Consider the following 20,455-nt stretch of genomic DNA (forward strand, 5'->3'; position numbering starts at 1 on the left):
GCCTCAACTACTGAGCCTGTGCTCTAGAGCCCGCGAGCCACAACTACTGAAGCCCGCATGCCTAGGGCCCGTGCTCCACAACAAGAGAAGCCACCGCAGTGAGAGGCTCCCGCACCACAACAAAGAGTAGCCCCCGCTCGCCGCAACTAGAGAAAACCCATGCGCAGCAACAAAGATCCAACGCAGCCAAAAATAAATAAAATAAAATAAATAAATTTATAAATTACCAGCCATTGAGTTGTTGCCTGTCACACGCCGGGTGGACTTGAGGAAGCAAAGCCGTCGCAGGTCTGCATCGTTCATCAGCCAGGATTTAGGGAGCGCCTGCTGTGTTCTCTGGGATCATAACCGTGAATAAACACGTCATCAATATCTGAACAAGATACTCAGAGGCAGGAATAAGTGCAGTAAAAATAAATGAGCAGGGCTTCCCTGGTGGCGCAGTGGTTGGGAGTCCGCCTGCCGATGCAGGGGACACGGGTTCGTGCCCCGGTCCGGGAAGATCCCACATGCCGCGGAGCGGCTGGGCCCGTGAGCCATGGCCGCTGGGCCTGCGCGTCCGGAGCCTGTGCTCTGCAACGGGAGAGGCCACAACAGTGAGAGGCCTGCGTACCGCAAAAAAATAAAAATAAATAAATGAGCGGACAATGCGGGGCAGGGCTGCCGGGAGACCCTCAGAGGACGACGGCCCCTGGAGCTGAGGACCGGATGTAGACAGCAGCCCCCCATGGGGACCTCAGCAGAGGGGACAGACGTGCGGGCAAGTGTGGTGGCTTCAAGGAACAGAACAAGACTGAAGAACCCATAAGGGTGTATGCTGATTGAGCCGCCAAAGGAGACATGCACAGAATGCGTGTCACTAACAGGGTGAAGGCTCAGCCCCAGCTCAGCAGCTCTGAAGAAGCAGTTCTGCACTTAGGCCTCCTTGTCTGAAAGACTGGAGGGTTGGAAAAGTGGGAAACGAAGCTGGAAGAGGAGTGAGGTGTTGATGGGAGGTAGTTCTCTAGTGGGTTCTGCTCCCTGCAGGGATCCTGGCCCAGAAGACACTTCGGGTCTAACCAGCAGGGAGGGGGCCAAGGAACAGCTCGTGGAGCCCACCGCGCCATCGAGGGCACACTGCCTGTGAGCCCTGCCCCAGGAGAGAGCAGGACAGTCAAGTGCAGGCAGAGGAGGCCGCAGACCAGGAGGGGAGGTGGGGGCCCAGGCTCCGCGGGCCTGGGGACGACGGCGGGAGGCGGCCGAGGGGAGCCAGGCCGGGGTGCAGACTCCGCGGGGCTCGCCTCGCCTGCCAGGCGACGTGTTGAGACCATACAGGTGGGATGTGGGTTCAGGTTTTATAGAGTAACGGCAACCAGTCTGTGACAGCTTCACTCTGTCTATGGAAAGAAGGAAATGCCTTCCAAGTGTTTCGTGTGACTAGCTGACAGAGAGAAGACCAAAGAAACGAGAGGCGATCTCATCTATCAATACTTATGGGGAAAAAATGTTCAACAAAATACTAGCAGATAGAACTCAGGAGCACATTAAATGCATAATACCCACAACCAAATGGAAGCAGGTGACTGTCAGTATAATTTACCTTTTCAGCGAGTCAGAGGAGGAAAACCAGCTAACTAGCTCCATAAATGCTTAAAAGGTACTTAATCAAATCAGTGTCCGTCTTCTATTAAAAAGCCTCAATAACATAGGAACAGGTGGCTGTCACGTTAACAAAATACAAACATATGTATCTGAAGTCCAAAATGATTAAGGTGCTTGACGGTGAACCATTGGAGGCATCGCCCGTGACGTCAGACAACAGGCAGGGTTTCCACTGTCACCCTCGCTGTGTGACAGGGCTCTGCATGGCTTCTGCCATCACGAGAGAAAGAAACAGGAAGCACAGAACGGGCAGAAAGAGGCTGCCCTGTCATGATGGGCGGGGAGGGGGCGGGGGGCTCGACGCCATGGAAACACAAGATTGAAGGGCCCCCACCGCGTTGTGGTCTGGTTGTCCGTCCCTCTGCCCTGCTGTTCTCTACCCAGCAGACTCATCCTCCAGGATGCAGACCAGATGTCCACTTCTCCAAGAGGCTCCCTCCTCCTGTTTGCAAAGCCCGCTGTCCCTTCGTCTGGGCTGTCACTGGACCAAAATTCCTTGGGCGCCTTCACCTCCCTGCGCCCACCCTGAGCAGGCAGTTACAGGGTCTCATGTCTTTGAGCTCCTGGGATGGGCATCCTCTGTCCCGTGTGCTCCCGATAAGGCGAATGCCATTGCCCAGTGCGCTGCCAACCTGGCACCTGGGAGCTTGGGTCCCGCCCCCCATCGAGGAGATGCCAGTCCCAGAGCCAAGAGACCTTCCTCACCCCTGGTCCTCTGCCTCCTTCTCTTCGTTTTCCCACCTGCTCTTTCTGTGCACCGTCCAGTGAGCCCTGCTTCGGGGACTCAGAGTCCCGCCTGGAAAGTGACCCGCCTTCCTGACGGCCCAGGCGTCAGACGCAGCATCCGGTGGTGGGGGGAGCGTTTGCTTTACCAAACATACTGAAATTTTTTGTTTGTTTTTAAAGCAGGGAGAATTAATCTTTAGATATTCTTCCTTTTTTGGCCGTGCCTCGCAGCTTGCGGGATCTTGGTTCCCCGACCCGGGATCGAACCCGGTGCCCCCTTGCAGTGGAAGCGTGGAGTCCTAACCACTGGACCACCAGGGAATTCCACATATTTCTTCTTTTGATACCTAAGAACTTTACAATCTAGTACTGAGACTACTGGCTCTTGACCTGGGTCCAAGAAGGTACACTGACCTTTGAAGGTCACCCTGGACGCTTTTTCAACTGTCTTGTAGACGTACTTTGTTTTAACAGCTCCCGATGTCGTAAGATTGGGGTTGAAATAGGCCCCACCCTTGCCCTGGGGCCATCCCTCAGCACTCGGGAGGCTAGTGTGAAAGGAAACACAGGGTTTCCATCGTGGACAGTGGACACAATTTCCCGGCCGTTGGCCTTGGCCGTGTCCTTTTAAGTTCCTCATAAAAATCACATGCCAGCCCAGAGAATACCCTGGAATGATCTGTGGGGAACCGATCGAATGAACTGCATATTCCAGCCCAGGCCAAAGTGATCCGCGGTTTGAAGGCAGAGCAGAGCATACTGCAGCACAGGTTAATAGATCAGTGAAAACTGTTCTGTCAGCTCATAAAAAGGTGAGAGAACTAAGTTTTTATAATAAATAGTTCTGCTGAGCAAACAATACCTGTGGTTATTACGGACTTTGGAAAATAAATGATTTAGACTAATGTCAGGCTCCAGATCCTGACGTGGTAGTTGAGCCTGCGAAATGAAAAGAATGAAAAGCCCCTCGGAGTCTTGTTGACGATCCTGCTGTGAAAGCACATGCCGTTTAATTCATCGCTGTACTTTTCAGATAACGTTTATAGTTGGCAGTATTAACCTCTGCGCGCTTTCATGTTACTTATCGAGGGCAGCTGTCTGGTAGGAGTCGTGTTGTTGAGGGGCGGGGGGTGCGAGCCGCAGTTTGGCGAGAAGTGGGTCGTACAGGCCCGGTGGCAGACGGGTTCTAAAATGCAGCCGGCACCGGCGGGTCGGCCAGCACCAAGGGCTGCGCTTCCCGTCTCCAGAAGCCCTGATCACATTTCAGTACCCAGCCGGTTGTATTTTTCTCTCACCTTTTTAAAAGCGTGCCCCTTGGGAAAGTGAATCACGAGCCTACAGACTTTTAAAATGATCATCTGAACTTTTCCTCACCCGCTGCATCCCTGCTTCCTTCCACTGCCTCCTTCCGGGGCTTCTGGTCCCATCCGTGAAGGGGAACTGCAGCCCCTCTGGGCCCCACAGTCGCCAGGGTACCTGGTTTTGAACTGCCCGACTCTGTAACAGCAGGGCTCAATGTGGGCATTATCGGCTGAAAGCTCTGGAAATATGAGACTTGCTCTCGTAATGAAAGGTAAGGGCCGCACTTGTTATCACATTCAATATTTTGGTCAGCTTAGCAGTTGCTTAGTAACCAAAGTTAAACTGATGAGAAGATGGAAAAACTTGAAATTCATTTCCAGGGATTGCCTCAGACTGCCAAGAAGACACCTTCCTGTTTAAATGTGACTAATTTTTAATAAGTGACGTGACATCTTTTGGAGATGATACGTTGTTTTCTGGATATTAAGCATTGTAATGACCATCCAAAGCCATTCACCTGAGGAGGCGCTCGAGCCCACCCAGGCCCCCTGACCCTGGCCAGGTCTGGGTGCCACTTCGCAGACCCGGCAGGTCCCAGCTTTGCCAGTCTAGCCTCTAGGTGAAGCCAGACCCCTGGGAATCCCTCTCTTTTTTAGCCCAGGCCTGTGTCTGACCCTGTCCTGGCCCCATGGCCAATGGCAGTGGCCAGGCAAGGAGTGAGGAGTGGATAAAAACAGGGGAGGGTGGGCCCCCAGGCAGCCACATCTCTGCCCCTTATCTCCAGAGCAGAGGTTGGGGAGTTGTACCGGGAGGATCCCCTGCTCCTGATGCTGAGAACTGAAGGTGAAGCTCTGGCCAGAGGATTTTTCTGGTGGAGGGGAGCTATCAGTGTTTACTCCGGGGGCCTGGGGTCATCCCCTGCCTCTCCTCCTTCACTCGGCAAAAGACATTGAACACTGCTGTGTGCCTTCAGTTCATCCTGAGAGACACACAGCGGGGCTGCCTCTCTGTCCTCCCTCCTCCCCCATATACACTGCCAAGAAGAGTAGCTGGCTCCCCCGGGGAAAACAGCAAGGCTCCAGAGGAGAACACCCCTGTCTGGAAGACAGACCCCCAAACCCATCAGCGTATGTGATCTGAAGACAGGCAGATGGGCCCCACGTACAAAATAAGCATGAGAAATACACTCGAGGAAACATAAAGCAAAACCAAGGAATAATTTTAATAATGAACGGAGTGGGGATGACAGGTATCAAGAACAGAATAACTAAACTAAGGAAGCAGAGAGAAGAGATGGATCACAGGTTGAGCACAGCTGCAGGGGGGTCAAGTTGAAGAACCACCCAGAAGGAGCAGGAAAGGATCAGGACATAGCAAATGTAAGGAAAAGTTGGACGACATGGAGGACGGAAGTAGACGGGCCAACAGTAGCCAGATAGTAGGAGACCCAAACCAAGCAGCAGAAACATCTGAATGACGAAGATAAATTAGCCAGAATTAAAGACGAAAGGGCTCACGAAGGACCCAACAGGAGAGATTCGGAAAACCCTCCCTGAGGCCCCATGCTCGGGATCTCTGCTCCCCCAGCCCAGGCCGTTCCCCTGGCCACCAGCTCCCTGACGTGCACCAGAGAGAAGAAGATGGGGCACCGGGAGGTCTCGTTTCAGGTGTTCAGCAGCCACGGCGGGGGGCTCCTGTCCCCCTCTGTAAACGCGGCACCGGTGGGCTGTGCAGGAGCCACGTCTGCCTGCGCCTTTCCCGTGGCCCCTGCCGGGGCCAGGGAGCTTGTAGGTGTCGGAAAACATTCACGGACCGAGGGGGAGAGTGCTCGGATGACGCCAGCCGCCGGCAGGCTGGGCGGGTGGCCGTGTAGATCTGGACTTTGTAAATACCTAGTGCATAACTGTTTGATTAAAGTTCAAAACTTCACTTAACCGTTGTGACTTGCCTTAAAAGAGAAGTTTGTTAACTTTTGATTGCCTCCCATACGCAATGAAATTTGCACTCCATCAGCAGGTTGTCAAGAAAGCTTTCTGTCCTGGCCGCCGTCAGGTCCCCTTTTCTGTCACTTGAAGACCAAACACTTTCAGTGACGTTTTTACCCTCTGGAGTCAAGGCAGTTTCTCTCTGAGATCTTGGAGGTTTCTGTTTGCCATGGTGCATTAAGATGTTTTGTAATTGAAGCCGCCCCCGGCCCCCAGCATTTCTCTGCGGGGGCCCAGTTTGGGTGTTTGTCTTACAGACACTGCCTGCTTCACGAAGTTGTCCTAAAAAGAGCTTCGTGTAACTAGGCCATTTGATGAGTTGTTTCGGACTTTTCCCGGACGAGTCTGCAAGCAGGATACTATTTCAAACAGATACGACGATCGGTGAACCTGATCACAAGGCATCTGTTACCCCGTGTGGGCTGCTGGGAGTTGACGAGATGGCCTTGAATCGCAGGGCGCCGTGAAGGCTGGAAAAGCCTCGGGGCCAGAGGAGAGAACACACGATGCAGCAAATGGCAAAACCGGACCGGCCAGGGCCTGGGTAGTTTGTCCCACTCTCTATGTTAAGGGTGGATGGCCAAGACCAGAGAAGTAGGTTTGGGGGACAGAAGAACCCTGGAGTCGGCCCGTCCGAGTGCCCCAACCTGTCCCAGGGAATAGACTGGCCCACTGGCCCGTTGCTCGCAGGACAGGCCGCGTTCAGGACCCTGGCCTCCAGCTTGATGCCAGGCCCTGTGCCGGCAGGGATGAGGGTGAAAGAGACGCACCCTGGCAGGGAGGGAGAGCTGTGCTACCTCCTGAGATGGAGCCCCTGGCAGGGTTGGAGGAGGGCTGGGGGGTGGGGGTGGAAGTAGGGGATGAGGTTCCCAGGAGTGGAGGGTGACGGGGCAGGCGGCACACGTCCAGGCTATGTAGGGGCCGCCCCGTGGTGGGAGCTGCCTGAGCACAGGGCTGCGGGGTCGGGCGCAGGGCGGGAGCCTCGGCCCAGAAGGGCAGCCAGGGGGATTCAGCAGGCAGAGAGGCCGGCGGGGAGGGGTGGAGCTCAGTCCTGCAGGCGGCAGAGCCAGCTCAGGTCCCCGTGGGGCGTGGAATGAGGCGGCCGCGGCAGGAGGGGGCGCACACGCCCACTGCTGGTCTGCAGCTGTAACATTCCCCCCCACCTCTTCCATGGCTGGGCTGAACCTTCCTCGGGCAACAGTCTCGGCCGTGGCCTCCTCATCACAGGGGCCGTCATCGAGACTCGTCTGGGGCAGTGACTTCCCTGGGCGTTGTGTTCAAACCTGCCACAGACTCTTGGAACTGACCTTCTCGGTAGAACTCTGAGCATTCCGCTCTCTCTCGTGCTGTTGTGTGTTGGAAGCATGTATGTGCCTTCAAATTACTCAAGAAAGTACTTTCAGAGCAGAAAAAAAGAGAAAGAACAAACAACACCTGGAAACCCCCTGTGTGTGAGCAGGCTGAGGGAGGATGACGGAGACCCAGGTGGTTTTATCGCACAGACTGCGGAGCCCCCCATCCTGCGTCCCCAGCCTCCTCCCGCCTCCCCCACCTGCTCGTGGTTCTCTTGGTCCTAGCAAACTTCTACGCATCCTTCAAAACCCAGTTCACACATCACCTCCTCTGAAACCTTCCTGATTCCCTCCCCCAAGGAGAATTCATCTCTGCCGCCTCTGTTTTTCCAGAGCATTCTGTTCAGAGTTCTGTTCGCTCTCTTGGCAGGAGGCGCTGTCTCCCCAAAGAGACTGGCGCCCCTCGAGGGCAGGCGGGCTCTCCCGCCGATGCAAGCCCACCTCCTCCCAGTGGGTGGCAGAGTCCCCTTCTGCGTGGCCCCTCTCCCCCGACACCGACCTGCGTGCCTGTGGGTCATGCTGCCGAGTTGGAACCGCGGTGGCCCCCGAGCCTCCCTCGCCGCTGACTAACGTGCTGTCTCCCTCTCACCTCCCCAGGGCCGACGAAATTGAAATGATCATGACGGACCTCGAAAGAGCAAACCAGGTAGGACGTTTGATGGCTTCAGGCGCGCAATCACAAGAGCGTAGCCCTTTCTGTTCTCTCACAAGAGGCTTCTCTAAGCTAGGAGGCCGGTTAGTCTTGTACCTTTCACATACAGCTGTCCACGTTGACGCTTTTTCTGATGTCATGAGAAATACGTGAAAAGTCCCAGGCGTGATTTCCTTGGGAAAGTCTCTGACGTGGTCCCAGCATCCCAGGCACCCTGTGGTGATGCTTTTTCTTTTCCTTAATCCGTCTCTTAAATCTCCGCTCTGTTCCCGTGACAGCCGTTATGCCATAGAGTTTGTACCAGTGCGTTACCCCGTAGCAAAGTCTGTCTCTCCACCTTCTGACGGGATGAAGCCACTTGCTCTGCAGAGGGCTGCCAGCTGACAGCCCCTCGTGGTTGATACTTAGTTGTCACAATGCTCTGCGCAAAGTACCCCCAGCACCGTGTCCGGCATGAAGTAGGCACACGGTATCCAGTGGCTCTAAACACTCAGCTGCCTGGGAAATTTGGCCACCCTACAGGGCCCCGCCCCTCCCCAAGGACTCTGCAGAGCAGGAGAACATTCTGCTTCAGCATATGGTGCTCCTGCTTTGAGAAGAGAGGGGTCTCTCGTTTTAGTTTATTTATTTGCAGGGAGAAGCAGCCAGGGCTGGGTTGCGTGTCTCAGCCGCAGAAGGCCGGGGCAGTGGTGGCCTCTCCCCACTCAGTTTTACAGCTGGGTCACTCCAGGCACTTGGAAGCTTAGCGGTTTGCCTCGAGTGGCCCCATGGGATGAAAATCTTTCTCGGATCCATGGTCTCAGCTCTCCACCTTGTGAGGGTCCCACGGGGTGCCTGTGCCCCTGACTGGCATTGCTAACCCGGACCTTGGCAAACACTCAGCAAAGAGCGGCCCTGTCCATTCTTTGGCCCATGAAAATATCCTGAAATCTGATTAAAATATGAAAGTCAGTGTATGCATAAGAATGATCATGGAACGTGTGGATTCCTTTCTTCTTTAAGGAAGACTTTGTGTGTTCGGTGTTGCACACTCAGACTCACCCCTGAGTATCCTGGGCCTGGTCCATAGGGGTTGCTCAGTAGAGATGCGTGGACTGCACCACCCGAGGTAGCATCTTTGTGTAGTAGCTATGCTGGTCACGGTGAGAAGAGCTGACCGTTGTCGAGTAACTTATTTTGTACCGATTGTACCGAACTTCACACGAACCAAGTCACTTAAACCTCACTGTTTTCCACCAAGGTCAGTGTAGTTATGACTCCCATCTTACAGATGAGGAAACTGAGGTCAGTGGCCGGTCAATTGCAGAGCCAGGCCTGGCGCCTGTGCCATTCACCACACTCGGAAGCAAGGATAGAGCCTGGGGGCTCACTTGGCCTTTCTTTATGTCCCAAGTACACCCATTCAGCTCCTTGCCCTAAAGCACTACTTCGCTTCACCTCATAGAGGTGCCTAAGCATTTATTTACCTTAATTTGCTAAACGAATTTAGTTTGGCCCCTTTGTTCTTACTCAGGTAGCACTGCTCGACTTTGCAGAAACCTTCTTGGTGAACCTTCCCTGTCACGGGATTATCATTCGCATTTCTCAGTTTCCACTCCCCCACCCTCTCCCTCCCTCCAGGCCCATCGCGGGCTGCTTCCCCTTTTGGCGGCACTTTGGGGTAAGCTCTAGCTTGTTAGACAGATGAGCTGACTCTGTGCATATCAAGTGGTCAGGCTGCATCCAGTTAGGCCCCAGGTACTAGGACGTTTGGCACAGTTGATGTGCTTCTCAAAGTGCTGAAGGCCACTGGGTGGATTCGGGTCCTCGGAGACACCAGACAGGACCCTGAAGAAAGGTGCCGTCTCCACGGTGACAGTTGGTTCAGGTCCGCACTCGGTACTTCCTGGCCATAGATGGCCTTGGACAAGTCTCTCCACTGCTTACATTTCTTTTAAAAAAAGGAAAAGAAAAAGATGAACTTTGCAGACATTATGCTAAGGAAAATTAAACCGGTCACAAAAAAACAGACTGTGTGATTCCACCTACATGAAATCCCTAGGGTCGTCGAATTCATAGAGACAGAGAGTAGTAGAAGGGTAGGTGGGGGGGACTTCCCTCCCCTGGTGGCGCAGGGGTTGGGAGGCCGCCTGCCAATGCAGGGGATGAAGGTTCGAGCCCTGGTCCGGGCGGATCCCACATGCCGCGGAGCAACTAAGCCCGTGCGCCACAACTACTGAGCCTGCGCTCTAGAGCCCGCGAGCCACAACTACTGAGCCCACACACCGCAACTACTGCAACCCGCGTGCCTGGAGCCCATGCTCCGCAACGGGAGAGGCCACTGCAGTGAGAGGCCCGCACACCGCAGCTGTGGTGGGTGGCCCCCACTTGCCACAGCTGGAGAAAGCCCACGCACAGCAACAAAGACCCAACGCAGCCAAAAATTAATTAATTAATTAATTAATTTTAAAAAGAAGGGTAGGTGGGTGTCAGCGGCTGGGGGAGCGGGGAATGGGGAATTACAGTGTTTAATGGGGACAGAGTTTCAGTTTTGCAAGTTGAAAATTTCTAGAGATGGTTGCCCGACAATGCGAACATACCTAACACTACTTTAAACTGTGCGCTTAAAAATGGTTAAGATGGTATGTTTTGTGTGACTGTATTTTACAATTCCATTTTTTTTTAATTTAAAAAAAATGTTTATGTACGAGAGAAAGGGAGGGAGGGAATGATAACTCGTACAGGCAGACCTCGGAGAGATTTCAGGTCCCAGACCACCGCAAGAGTGGGTATCAGGATGGGAGTCACACAGATTTCTTGGCTTCCCCGTGCATATAAAAGTTAAGTTTATGCTACACTGTAGTCTCTTAAGTGTGCAATAGCATTATGTCTAAACAAGCAGTGCACATACCTGAACTTTAAAATAATGCTGTTGGAAAAATAGCGCCAGTGGACTTGCTCAACACAGGGTTGCCACAAACCTTCAGTTAGTAAAAAACACAATAAAGTGAGGCGCAGTAGAACGAGGTCTGCTTGTACGTCCTTCACAAGGTTGTTTCGCGCATTAGAGGTAAAACACCTGTAAGTGCGTGCTTAAATTCATGCTCTGTAGTTGCCAAGGAAGCCTGGGTTCGCAGGGAGAATTCTGAAGTCCTGCCCAGGAAGATAGCAGCACAGTGCGGGTGGGGAGAGGTATAGGAGAGTCTCACCAGCCACTCAGGCTGCATTAGTAGAAACAGTCTCTGGAGTGAAGGGGGTGGTGATTCTGCAGCCGGCTGTAGCAGTTAGTTCATGCCCGGGGAATTACCGTTTGTCCTGGAAAACCACACACACTAGAAGGAAATCAGGCACATGCAATGCATTCAGGCTCCACTCCATGGCCAGGACGGGGAAGGGGCCCTCACACGAAAGAAACAGGGAGGTCTGGGGACATCCCTGTTCTTTGGGGAGCAGGGAAAGAAGACAGAAAGACTTGACACATCAGGAACTTGGGATGTTAAGAGATTAGAAAGGGGAAGGCCTAGGGCAGCGGTTGTGGATTCTGGCCCTGCAGCTGTCCAGGGCTGGCCAGGGAAGGGGTCGGGCTTTTTCACGGCCAAGTGCAGAGGCTGATGGGAGGGAACTTCCTCCCGATGCAGAGGTGCCTGGAGCTGCCTCCGAAGGGAGTGAGCTCCCCGTCACCAGAGCTGTGCAGGCAGATGTGGGCCATCCCTCGCTGAGAGTATGAGGTGGAGGGTCAGACACAGAGCAAACAGAAGGGGCTGACTCGGTGGCTCAGCGGCTCAACAGGGATGACTCAATGAGGAGAAAAACTCCCCCGGGGGACAAGGAGGAGGGCAGCGCCCAGGCAGGCAAGGAAGGGCCTGTACGGAAGGGCTCCGTGAGCACTGGGGGCTCCAGGCTGTTCCGTAAAGCCCCTGCGGAAAGGTGGGCCCAGAGGAGGGGGTCTAGCCAGGTGTGGGGAGGGCCTCACCCTGAGAACAGTGGAGAATCACGGGCGGGAGTGAGACATCAGATTCGAGTTCTAGAAGGATCGCTCTGGCTAAACATCCAGAGAACAGAGGGGAGTGAAAAGCCTGGAAGCCGGGGGAGCAGTAGGCAGCTGTTGTGATGTGTCAGGGCAGGGATGAGGCGGGGCCCATGGCGACGAGGTGGAGGCGGGCCGGGCCGGAGGAGGGGTACCGGGGCCGGGCGCCGCCAGACATCTGGTTGCATGCCTTGCCCATCAGGGGAGAGCCCCGGGAGGAGCAATTTACTACTGCATTGGCATATAACATTATTTTTGCACTGGTTTATAGTCAAAATGTTCTACTGAGACCTGAAGCTCTATCTTATCGCTGAAGTACTTGTGTTTCTAGCGAGGAGAAGTGGAAGAGAGTCCGACTGGTGACGGGCAGTTAGGGCTGGGTCTCACTTAACACCTCTTTGTCCGACTTGGAGGTGCTTGTGTTAATACTGTCTTAGTTGGTGACAGTAAAGGTTCAGAGCTTTTCGGGGAGGAGGGGGTAGGGAAATTCGCTCTCACAGCTTTTCTGAAATCGTGGCTCAGCAGCCTGTGGGCCGTAACAATCTGCGTCTATGCAGGTGGTGTGATGCTGGGGGAGGTCCAGCTTTCAGCCTGGCCGACCCGAGAAAAGAAATCCAAATCAGTACCCATCGCGTCCCCCAGAAACACAGGCGGGGGGTCCAAACGGGACTCCGGCCACCAGCACGGGGCCGGCTTGGGATGTGTGGCGGTAACTCTCTCGGTGGACCTTTCCGACCTCTCCCGTGCAGCATCACTGAAGCGGGTCCACCTCTGGGCCCTAGCCGTCCTCTGCAGTCGAGTGTGGGTGTTGATCTGGGAGGGTGACCGGAGTTAGCTGTGCACTTTCCACAGCGATGGCATCTGTTCCCTTGGAAGGTCGCTTGCTGGTCTCCGTAGTCGTGCTCCCCTTTTCTCTCCCTCCAGAGTCCGGGGCTTTGAGGGGAGCGGGTTGAGGAGTCATCCCCGAGGAGAGCTTGCCTTCTCCTGGAAATGGTCCAAATGTGTTATTTGTCCTTGAGGACTGCGGTGGCCAGAAGAACGGCCCCCAGAGGTGTCCACAGCCCAATCTCCACAACCTGTGCATAGGTCCACTTGCCTGCAGAGCACAGTTAAGGCTGTTCATCTGCTGACCTTGAGATGGGAGGGTCCCTGGGGTTATGCAGGTGGGCCCTCCATAATCACCAGGGTCCATAGGTGCAGAGAGGGAGACAGAAGAGTCAGAGCGATGGGATGTGAGAAGGATTTGACTGTGGCCACTGCGGGCTCTGAGGTTGAGGAAGGGGTCGCAAGCTGAGGAATGCGGGCAGCCTCTAGGAGCTGAAAACAGATCCTGCCCCGGAGCCTCAGGAAGGGACCGGCCCTGCAGCGCCTTGATCTTACCCCAGTGAGACCCACAGCGGACGCCTGACCTCAGAACTATGACGTAATAAGCTGGTCTTGTTTGAATCTACTGAATCTGTGGTCGTTTGCTCCAGCAGCCTTGGGAAGTTACTGCAGGAGGGACAGCCCGCCAGCAGACCCGTGTGCCCAGCCGCGGCCCGTCTCCCTGGGGGCACTGCCCTTGGCCAGCTCACATGGCTGCTGTGTCACTAAAGGGACTTGCTCACCTCTGGTGTCCCCAGAGGTGGGCTTTCATGGCCACACATATAAAAGGGACAAGAGACAAAGCCTAGGGCCAGGTTGGGCAGAAGGCTGGATCAGAGACACCCCCCCACCTGCCTCCACCACCACCATATAAAACCAGGGGACTCAAAGCCACACCTTAAATGGGTAAACTGGGGAAAGCCGGCCCGACAGGGGAGGTGGTGAGGATTCCCTCACATCCCAGCCTTGGTGCTGGGGGAGAAGGAAACACCCCCCGCAAGGGAACCCCTGAGCACAGCCCCCTCTCCCTGGGCCCCGGGCCCAGGGCTGTGACCGGCCTCACCAGCCATCCCCTGCAGGCTGCAGCCGCCTGAGCCTCTGCCTTTGCCTCCTCTGTCTGCCCCACCGGCCGTGCTTCTCCACATTTTATGACTTCCTGGTGACAGCTGAAGGAAGCTGGAGTTTAACCTGAAGACCAGCTACAGTCTTTAGTAATTTTCCCCTAAAAATTTTAAGATTTAAAATTTTAAAATTTTTCCTCGGGACTTCCCTGGTGGCACAGTGGTTAAGAATCTGCCTGCCAATGCGGGAGACACGGGTTCGAGCCCTGGTCCGGGAAGATCGCACATGCCACGGAGCAGCTAAGCCCGTGTGCCGCAACTACTGAAGCCCACACGCCTAGAGCCTGTGCTCCGCAACAAGAGAAGCCACTGCAATGAGAAGCCCGTGCACCACAACGAAGAGCAGCCCCCGATCGCCGCAACTAGAGAAAGCCCGCGTGCAGCAACAAAGACCCAACGCAGCCAAAAATAAATTAACTAAAAAAAAAGTTTTTCCTCATTTTAAGATAAGGAAAGAATCGTGACCACCCGAGGAAGCACACACCAGGGCCCAAAATAATAATAATAATTCTTCACTGGACGCCTGTCGCCGCGTGGTGGCACCGCTGGGCACCGGGCTCGTGTTATCTCACTGGTCCCCAGTTGTCCCGTAGGGCCGCCCTTTCTATCTTTGGAGTTACCACCAAAATGCAAAGCAGCGCCCTCACTCATTCACGTGCGCTCTCCTTCCCCTCACGCTTCCAGCATTTACCCTCCCTTCTCAGCAAAGGACAGAAAGTAAGAAACAGCCAGCAAATCTCTCAGGAGGGCAGCTCAGGCTTGGCCAGGCTCTGTTCTCACCGTGGGGTGGCCGCTGAGTCACACCCACGATGCCGCCAGCTGCCCACCGGGGCCCTGGCCGCGGTCCCCAGGCTCTGCCTCTGCAGGGACAGGGGAGGAGGAGTCCCGTCAGTGGAAACGGGGAGCTGGGTGTCTCATGGCAGCTACGGCCCCGTGTCTGGGCGTCCAGATCAGAAACCAGCACCAGAGCTTGCCCCCTCCCCACGTTGATTCCAGTTCTAGAAACACAACTTCATCTGGCCGGACTGTGGTCGTGGGGAAGATAGGAAACCCTGGCAACAAGGGAGACTGCGGAGCCAACCCAGCACAGCACCCTTTTCCTTCCGCCTCAGCCGCCAGCGGCTGGGCTGCATTTACAGCTACAGAGACAGACTCACCGCAGCAGCTCCCGGCGTCCAGTACCCGCTCCCTCCTTCAGCAGCCCTTAGGCCCACTTTGACTTTCAGCTGTTCTGCTTTGCGCACGTTTAGCGGCACAAACACCTCAACTCGTTTTGTTTTGTTTTGTTTTGTTTTTGATGTACTCAGGCTATAAATCCTGAAAAAATAATAAAAATCCTAAACAATCAAAAAGTTACAGGGTGGGACTTCCCTGGTGGCTCAGTGGTTAAGACTCCGCGCTCCCAGTGCAGGGGGCCGGGGTTCGATCCCTGGCCAGGGAACTAGATCCCACCTGCCGCGACTAAGAGTTTGCATGCCGCAACTGAGGAGCCCGCCTGCCACGACTAAGACCCGCCACAACCTAATTAATTAATTAATTAGTTAATTAATTGATTTTTAAAAAGTTACAGTGAAGCAGCCGAGTCAACTTAAACGTGATAAGAGGCTGTGACCACCGAGGACAGGCCCCAGGTTCATGACTGTACGTGAACTTGGAGACTGAACAAAGTGCAGAAGCTCTGGAGAAATTATGAAAACCGAGGGGGAAATCATCCACAGCTAAGATCCCTTATTCTGTGAGCCCCCAGCCTTTGATGGGGCAGCACTCTGCTCCCAACAGCGAAATGCCCACATGAGATCCTGGCCACGAAGCCCCTGCCTGGGCTGCCCCAGCTCTGGTGCTTCTGGAACATTTCACAGCCAGTGTTAGCGGGCGGGGGCGGAGGGATGCTGCCTCATTGGCTGCCACCAGAACTGCTTCTCCACTAGGCTAAGCACTGTTTTCCTTAGTCAGAAAGGCTAGAAATATGTCAAAATACACCTTCTTCCTGGCAGAGCCATGGAGGTTTTATGCCCAAGAGTATAACTGACGAGAAAGACGAGAGTAAACTTTTCAGTAATATGACTCGATTATCAGAAAAACGTGGAGTGGCTCATCTGGAAACAAACTAGGGGAAATCTTTTTCACTGAAGGGGAGAGCTTCCTGCAGTTATCGTGAACCAGAAGTCACCCCTGGCATCTTGGCCATACCGGTCACATCACCGCCTTTCCTGACACGGGCGCCTCTAGACGGTTTGCAGCGGAGGGTGGGAAGTGGCTGCTTGAGCACAGACAGGCCCGCCCAGGCGCCATGGGAATTAGATTGAGTGCAATTCCAGGAGCTCCTGGAGCGGCGGCGCGGGCAGCCACCAGCACCACCCTGGGCAGGAGCAGCTACTGTTAGAAATACCCTAATATGTCTGGATGCAGAGCAGATAGGGCCGCGCCGCCGTCGTAGAACCACTTAAGGCTGCCAAACCCAGTCGTCGTACAACTAGGTGGATCGGCGAGTACCGGGCAGGCTAACTTCTTGCTTCTCTTTTCCGTTCTTTCTTAGCAGTTAGTAGGCACGCACTGTCACACCACAAAATAAGAAAACACACGAAATAGCCTTAGTCAGCCAGGCTTTTCTTGTTCATCTTTTCTATGAGCAGAATGTACGTCTGGTAGAAAGAAGCAGTGATCGCTCCTCAGTCCACGTGCCCAGTGTCAATTAGCTACAGCTCCCCACCCATCCTTGCATTTCGTCTCAGTCATTGTAAAATCAGGACAAGCCCGTTAACAAAGCACTTATGAATGAGGGCGCTTCTGGGTGTTAACCCTCGCGAGGTCCCCGGGAGGGAGACGGTGTTCCCATTTTACAGACGGGAAGGTGGAGGCTTGGTGAGCTGAGTTAGGTGACCTGCTCTCATCCCTCTGGTCCCAAATGCCCGGCTCCTGCCCACTGCACCACGGTGTCCTCTTGGGAGGTGGGCACTGGAGTGACTGTTCTCGCTGACCAGTGGGAAATACTGGTTTGCTCTCCGGAGCGCTGGTGTCCTTGTCCGGGAATTACAGCAAATGACAGCAGCGTCCACTCGTTCCTCTTGCAGCCTCCTCCCTGTGGCGGCTCTGTTCGGCCTCACCCCCTCAGCAGCCCCTCTTTGGCCTGGCTGGCTGGAAATGCCAGCCTCAGCATTAGAAAGCTTGGTCGGGTGAAGGGTTAAATACGTTGAAATAAGCCTGGTCCTCACAAAAGAAGTGGTATTTACACCCCGTCCGTTGATGGAAATACTTGCTGGAGGAAAACAACCACAACATTGTGCATGTTTTTAGGAGGAGAATGGCCAGAGTGTCTTTAATTCACTGTTTACCCGTGAGAATTACTCCCAGGAGTAATCCTGCAATAAAATCTTCTTGGGCTATGAGAATAGAAAGAAATTGAATCAAAAGACTCCATTTCCACTTGTATTTATTCAGTCTGGGAAATTCAGTGGGCCGGAGCGCTAGTATCAGCAGGGGATTCCTTGCTCCTAGCGTTAAATTACTGTCATAATCGCTCAATTATTTCTTCCTTGTACTGTTTAAAATAAAAATCCATCACATTCTCTGTTTTTTTCTAGCATTTATTAGGTTGAGTGTTTAGGAAAATCAATTATAGTCAGTCAGGCATGAATTGATGAATGTTTCTTGTAATAATTGTCAGTTGTTAAACTGAATGTACTTTCTCTTTCCACCCTTTTCACTTCCTTCAGAGGGCAGAGGTGGCTCAGAGAGAGGCGGAGACCTTGAGGGAGCAGCTCTTGTCGGCCAACCACTCTCTCCAGCTGGCCTCCCAGATCCAGAAGGCGCCGGACGTGGTGGGTAGCCCAGCCCCGCGGGGACCCCGTCGCCTCGCATCTGTACCTCTGTGTGTTAACAGCCGCTTTCTTCTTTGGCTTTAGAGCATCCCTTTTCGGGGGTAACGTTTGAAACAGTCCTGCTGCCTCGGTGGGGAGTGCGTGTAACAGTCTGGGGATGGAAGCCAGTAGCGTCAGAGGGAAGAGCTTTACTGGTTGTGCATCGGTGCCCGGTGGTCAGCGTGACGCCCACCCGGTGGAGAGCCCCTCACCAAGAGAGCATCTTCCCAGTTAGACTGGTGGGTGGACCGCTGGCAGATGGGTGGCGATCCGAGGCTGGAGGCTTGCAGGACTGCACAGGAAAATTGGAGGTTTGGTCTTCTGGATGTGTCCTTCCAGAGTGGAAAACAGTTCATGACGTGGGAGGAGCGGGGGAGGTAATAACACAACCCGCTCTGAGTCCGCGTGATAGTCAGGGTCTCGCCTGACGTGCGGGCATTCAAGAGGAGCCAGGCACACATCTCAGACCTTTGCCTCTTGACTTTTCTAAGGCTAATGAAAATTGCTCTTAGCTGGAACTTGCCCAGCTCGATCAAGGCGGCTTTGAACTGTCGGACTCCAGACTTTCCTTCAATGCTGTGCAGCAGTACAGAGCGGCGGTGTCATTAAGACCGTGGCCACTGGAGCCAAACCCCTGGGTTCCGAACCCAGCTCTGCAGCTTATCAGCTGTGTGACTTGGGGCAAGTGGCTTAACCTCCCCGAGTCTCAGTTGCATCATCCATAAAATGGGTTTTTACAAGGGTTCTGGAAATTACTCTGAGCGAAGCCTCTAGAGCAGGTCCTGCCACGTAATCCGTCCTCAGCCAACCTTAGCGGTTAGGCTGGCTGTGGTTGGCATCAGCGCTCTGGTCCAGGAGCCCCGGTTTCAGAGCCAACTCCGTCACTAGTTCACATACAGTGATTAACTCAGGTGGTGGCGCTTACGAGGCCTGGTGTGCAGAATGAGGAGGAAGTAAGTGATCCTGAGGTCCCTGCAGCTCTGATGGCCTGTGATGGGTGAATTGCACTTGTAGCTGTCCTTTTATTTAATAAAGGGTTGGAGAGCCCTTGCTGTGTGCCGGGACCCGCAGTGGATCCTGGGAGAGCCAGGAGGGACGAGCCAGGCCCTTCCTGGAGAGAGGACAGTCCAGTGGGAGATGTGCTGCTGTAATAAGGTCACACATCAGTTTGACTACCACTACCCCCACCCGACCCATGAAGCAGGGCATTGTTATTTCTTTATATAGATGAGGAAACGGAAGCTCCCTGGATGTAAGCCCCTCGCCCCAGAACGCTTGGCCCCAGCGGCCAAGCCAGGACTCAGCAGGGGCCTCTGCCGCCCCAGACCGGAGCTTTTAAATTATTCCCCAGGAATGGGTCCAAAGGAAAGTTTTAGTGTGAGGACCCCTTTTAAGACTGGATTTTTGTTTTCTGTCTTTAAGTTCACCTTAACTAAAACATGACTTAAGTGTTTCAGGCTACAGAGAAAAGTTTTCCATTTAAGGAACCATCACAACCTTTATACTTCATGGACTCTGGTATTAATTTTGCCTGAAATGTCCCCTTGGCTGTGTCACGGTGCCCTTGTCCAAGTTTACCTGGACTGGACCCAGCACCGGAGCCGCGGCGGGAGGAAGCCCTCGAGGATGGAATCGGTGCAGCTTCTCCTGGCCTCTGTGGTCGCTCAGGGTCCTCTAGAGAAAGCCGTGCATCCTGTGTCTGCCCGGGGCTCCTGAGCTAAATGTTTTGATTGAAAGGATTTCTGGCACCAGCCTGGACTGCAGCAACCGAAACATTTCAGAAGGAAATGAATGTTTTCGCAGGTAGAGCAAGTTGTGGGTCCTCGGGGTGCTTAAACACTGCGGCATCGGCTAAGTGCAGTGTTTACATGGTCCCGCTTCAGCCTCCCGCGAGCCGGCCCTGCCAGGGCTCCCCTCAGGGACACGTTCCCGTGTAGCCCGGCAGCTCCAGCCCCAGCCCCAGCCCGCTGGGGAGCAAACGAGCAAGCGTAGGAAACCAGGCCAGCAGCACGATGTCTGTTGGGCTTGGCTGGCAGAACTAGGTAGAGAAACGGTGGAGTCTGTAGATCCAGCAAAAGCCAAAACCGGGCCATTGGGCCATTGGAATCACCAATTCTGGAAGGCGAGCCGCCAGTCAGCCAGCCCCTGCTCCGCATCAGAGGCCGGGCGGGACTCTGTGCAGTTGTGTCTTTGCTGCGTCGTGATGCCACAGTCGTTAGAGCACGGTTTTATTACCTTCATTTTGTAGGTAAGCAAACAGGCTCAGAGGAGTTAAGTAATCTGCCCAAGGTCACACAGCTAGGAAATGACCGAGCTGGAATATGATCCCAAGTTTGTCCTGCTCCCAAGTCCACTCTTTACCCCTCCATCGAGCCACCCCTGCTTCATGCGCAGTCAAGGAGACAGGAGGCATGCAGGCCCTTTGTCAAGTATTTACAGGCAAATGTTAGTTTGGGGCTCTGGTGCACCACACCAGGCCGCCTTAAACCTAAACGTCTGTCTGTCCATCGGGTGAATATACTGGACATAGTCGGCATATGTTGGCCACTTAGTGTTGGCAGGAATAGCGGGGTGATGAGAAGGAAGGAAAACTGAGCCTCTCGTTCCCTCAACCCTCCCCGGGGAGATTAGCCTAGACTCCGAGTGTTTGCCTCGTAGGCTGGGGTCCCGGCCCACAGTCACCGCACATCAGGTTTCCCTCGTGTTCAGTGATCCTCCTGCATCTCGTGTGAAAATGGCTGCAGGGTAACAGAGATCATTATCTGGCTTCTTCCGGCCTCGGTGTTCTGGTCTCTCTGTAGGAGGATTTACGTGACCTGTGAGAGTTCACACAAGCGGTTTGGCAGAAGGGGGCGGGCGGTTCCGAGGGACAAAGTTTAATGGGGTACTCCCTCAGCGACTTCGGTTTCTGGGTTCATTCTCCCCTTGGGAAACATGGGGCACCGTGAG

At 54.2% G+C, this 20,455-nt stretch overlaps 1 protein-coding gene across 7 annotated transcripts in view; it reads left to right on the forward strand.

Moving 5' to 3' along the window:
* The window catches only part of CUX1 (cut like homeobox 1), a 372,800-nt gene that overhangs the window by 265,181 nt on the left and 87,164 nt on the right, over positions 1–20,455 (forward strand). For all 7 annotated transcript variants that reach the window (XM_067705821.1, XM_067705825.1, XM_067705824.1 and 4 more), the window contains exons 9-10: positions 7,604–7,652; positions 17,363–17,467. In XM_067705821.1, coding sequence (XP_067561922.1) covers positions 7,604–7,652; positions 17,363–17,467 — 154 coding nt within the window. The remainder of the gene's footprint in view (positions 1–7,603; positions 7,653–17,362; positions 17,468–20,455) is intronic.

The sequence above is a fragment of the Pseudorca crassidens genome, chromosome 15, assembly GCF_039906515.1.
Source record: "Pseudorca crassidens isolate mPseCra1 chromosome 15, mPseCra1.hap1, whole genome shotgun sequence".
Classification (NCBI taxonomy): Eukaryota; Metazoa; Chordata; class Mammalia; order Artiodactyla; family Delphinidae; genus Pseudorca; species Pseudorca crassidens.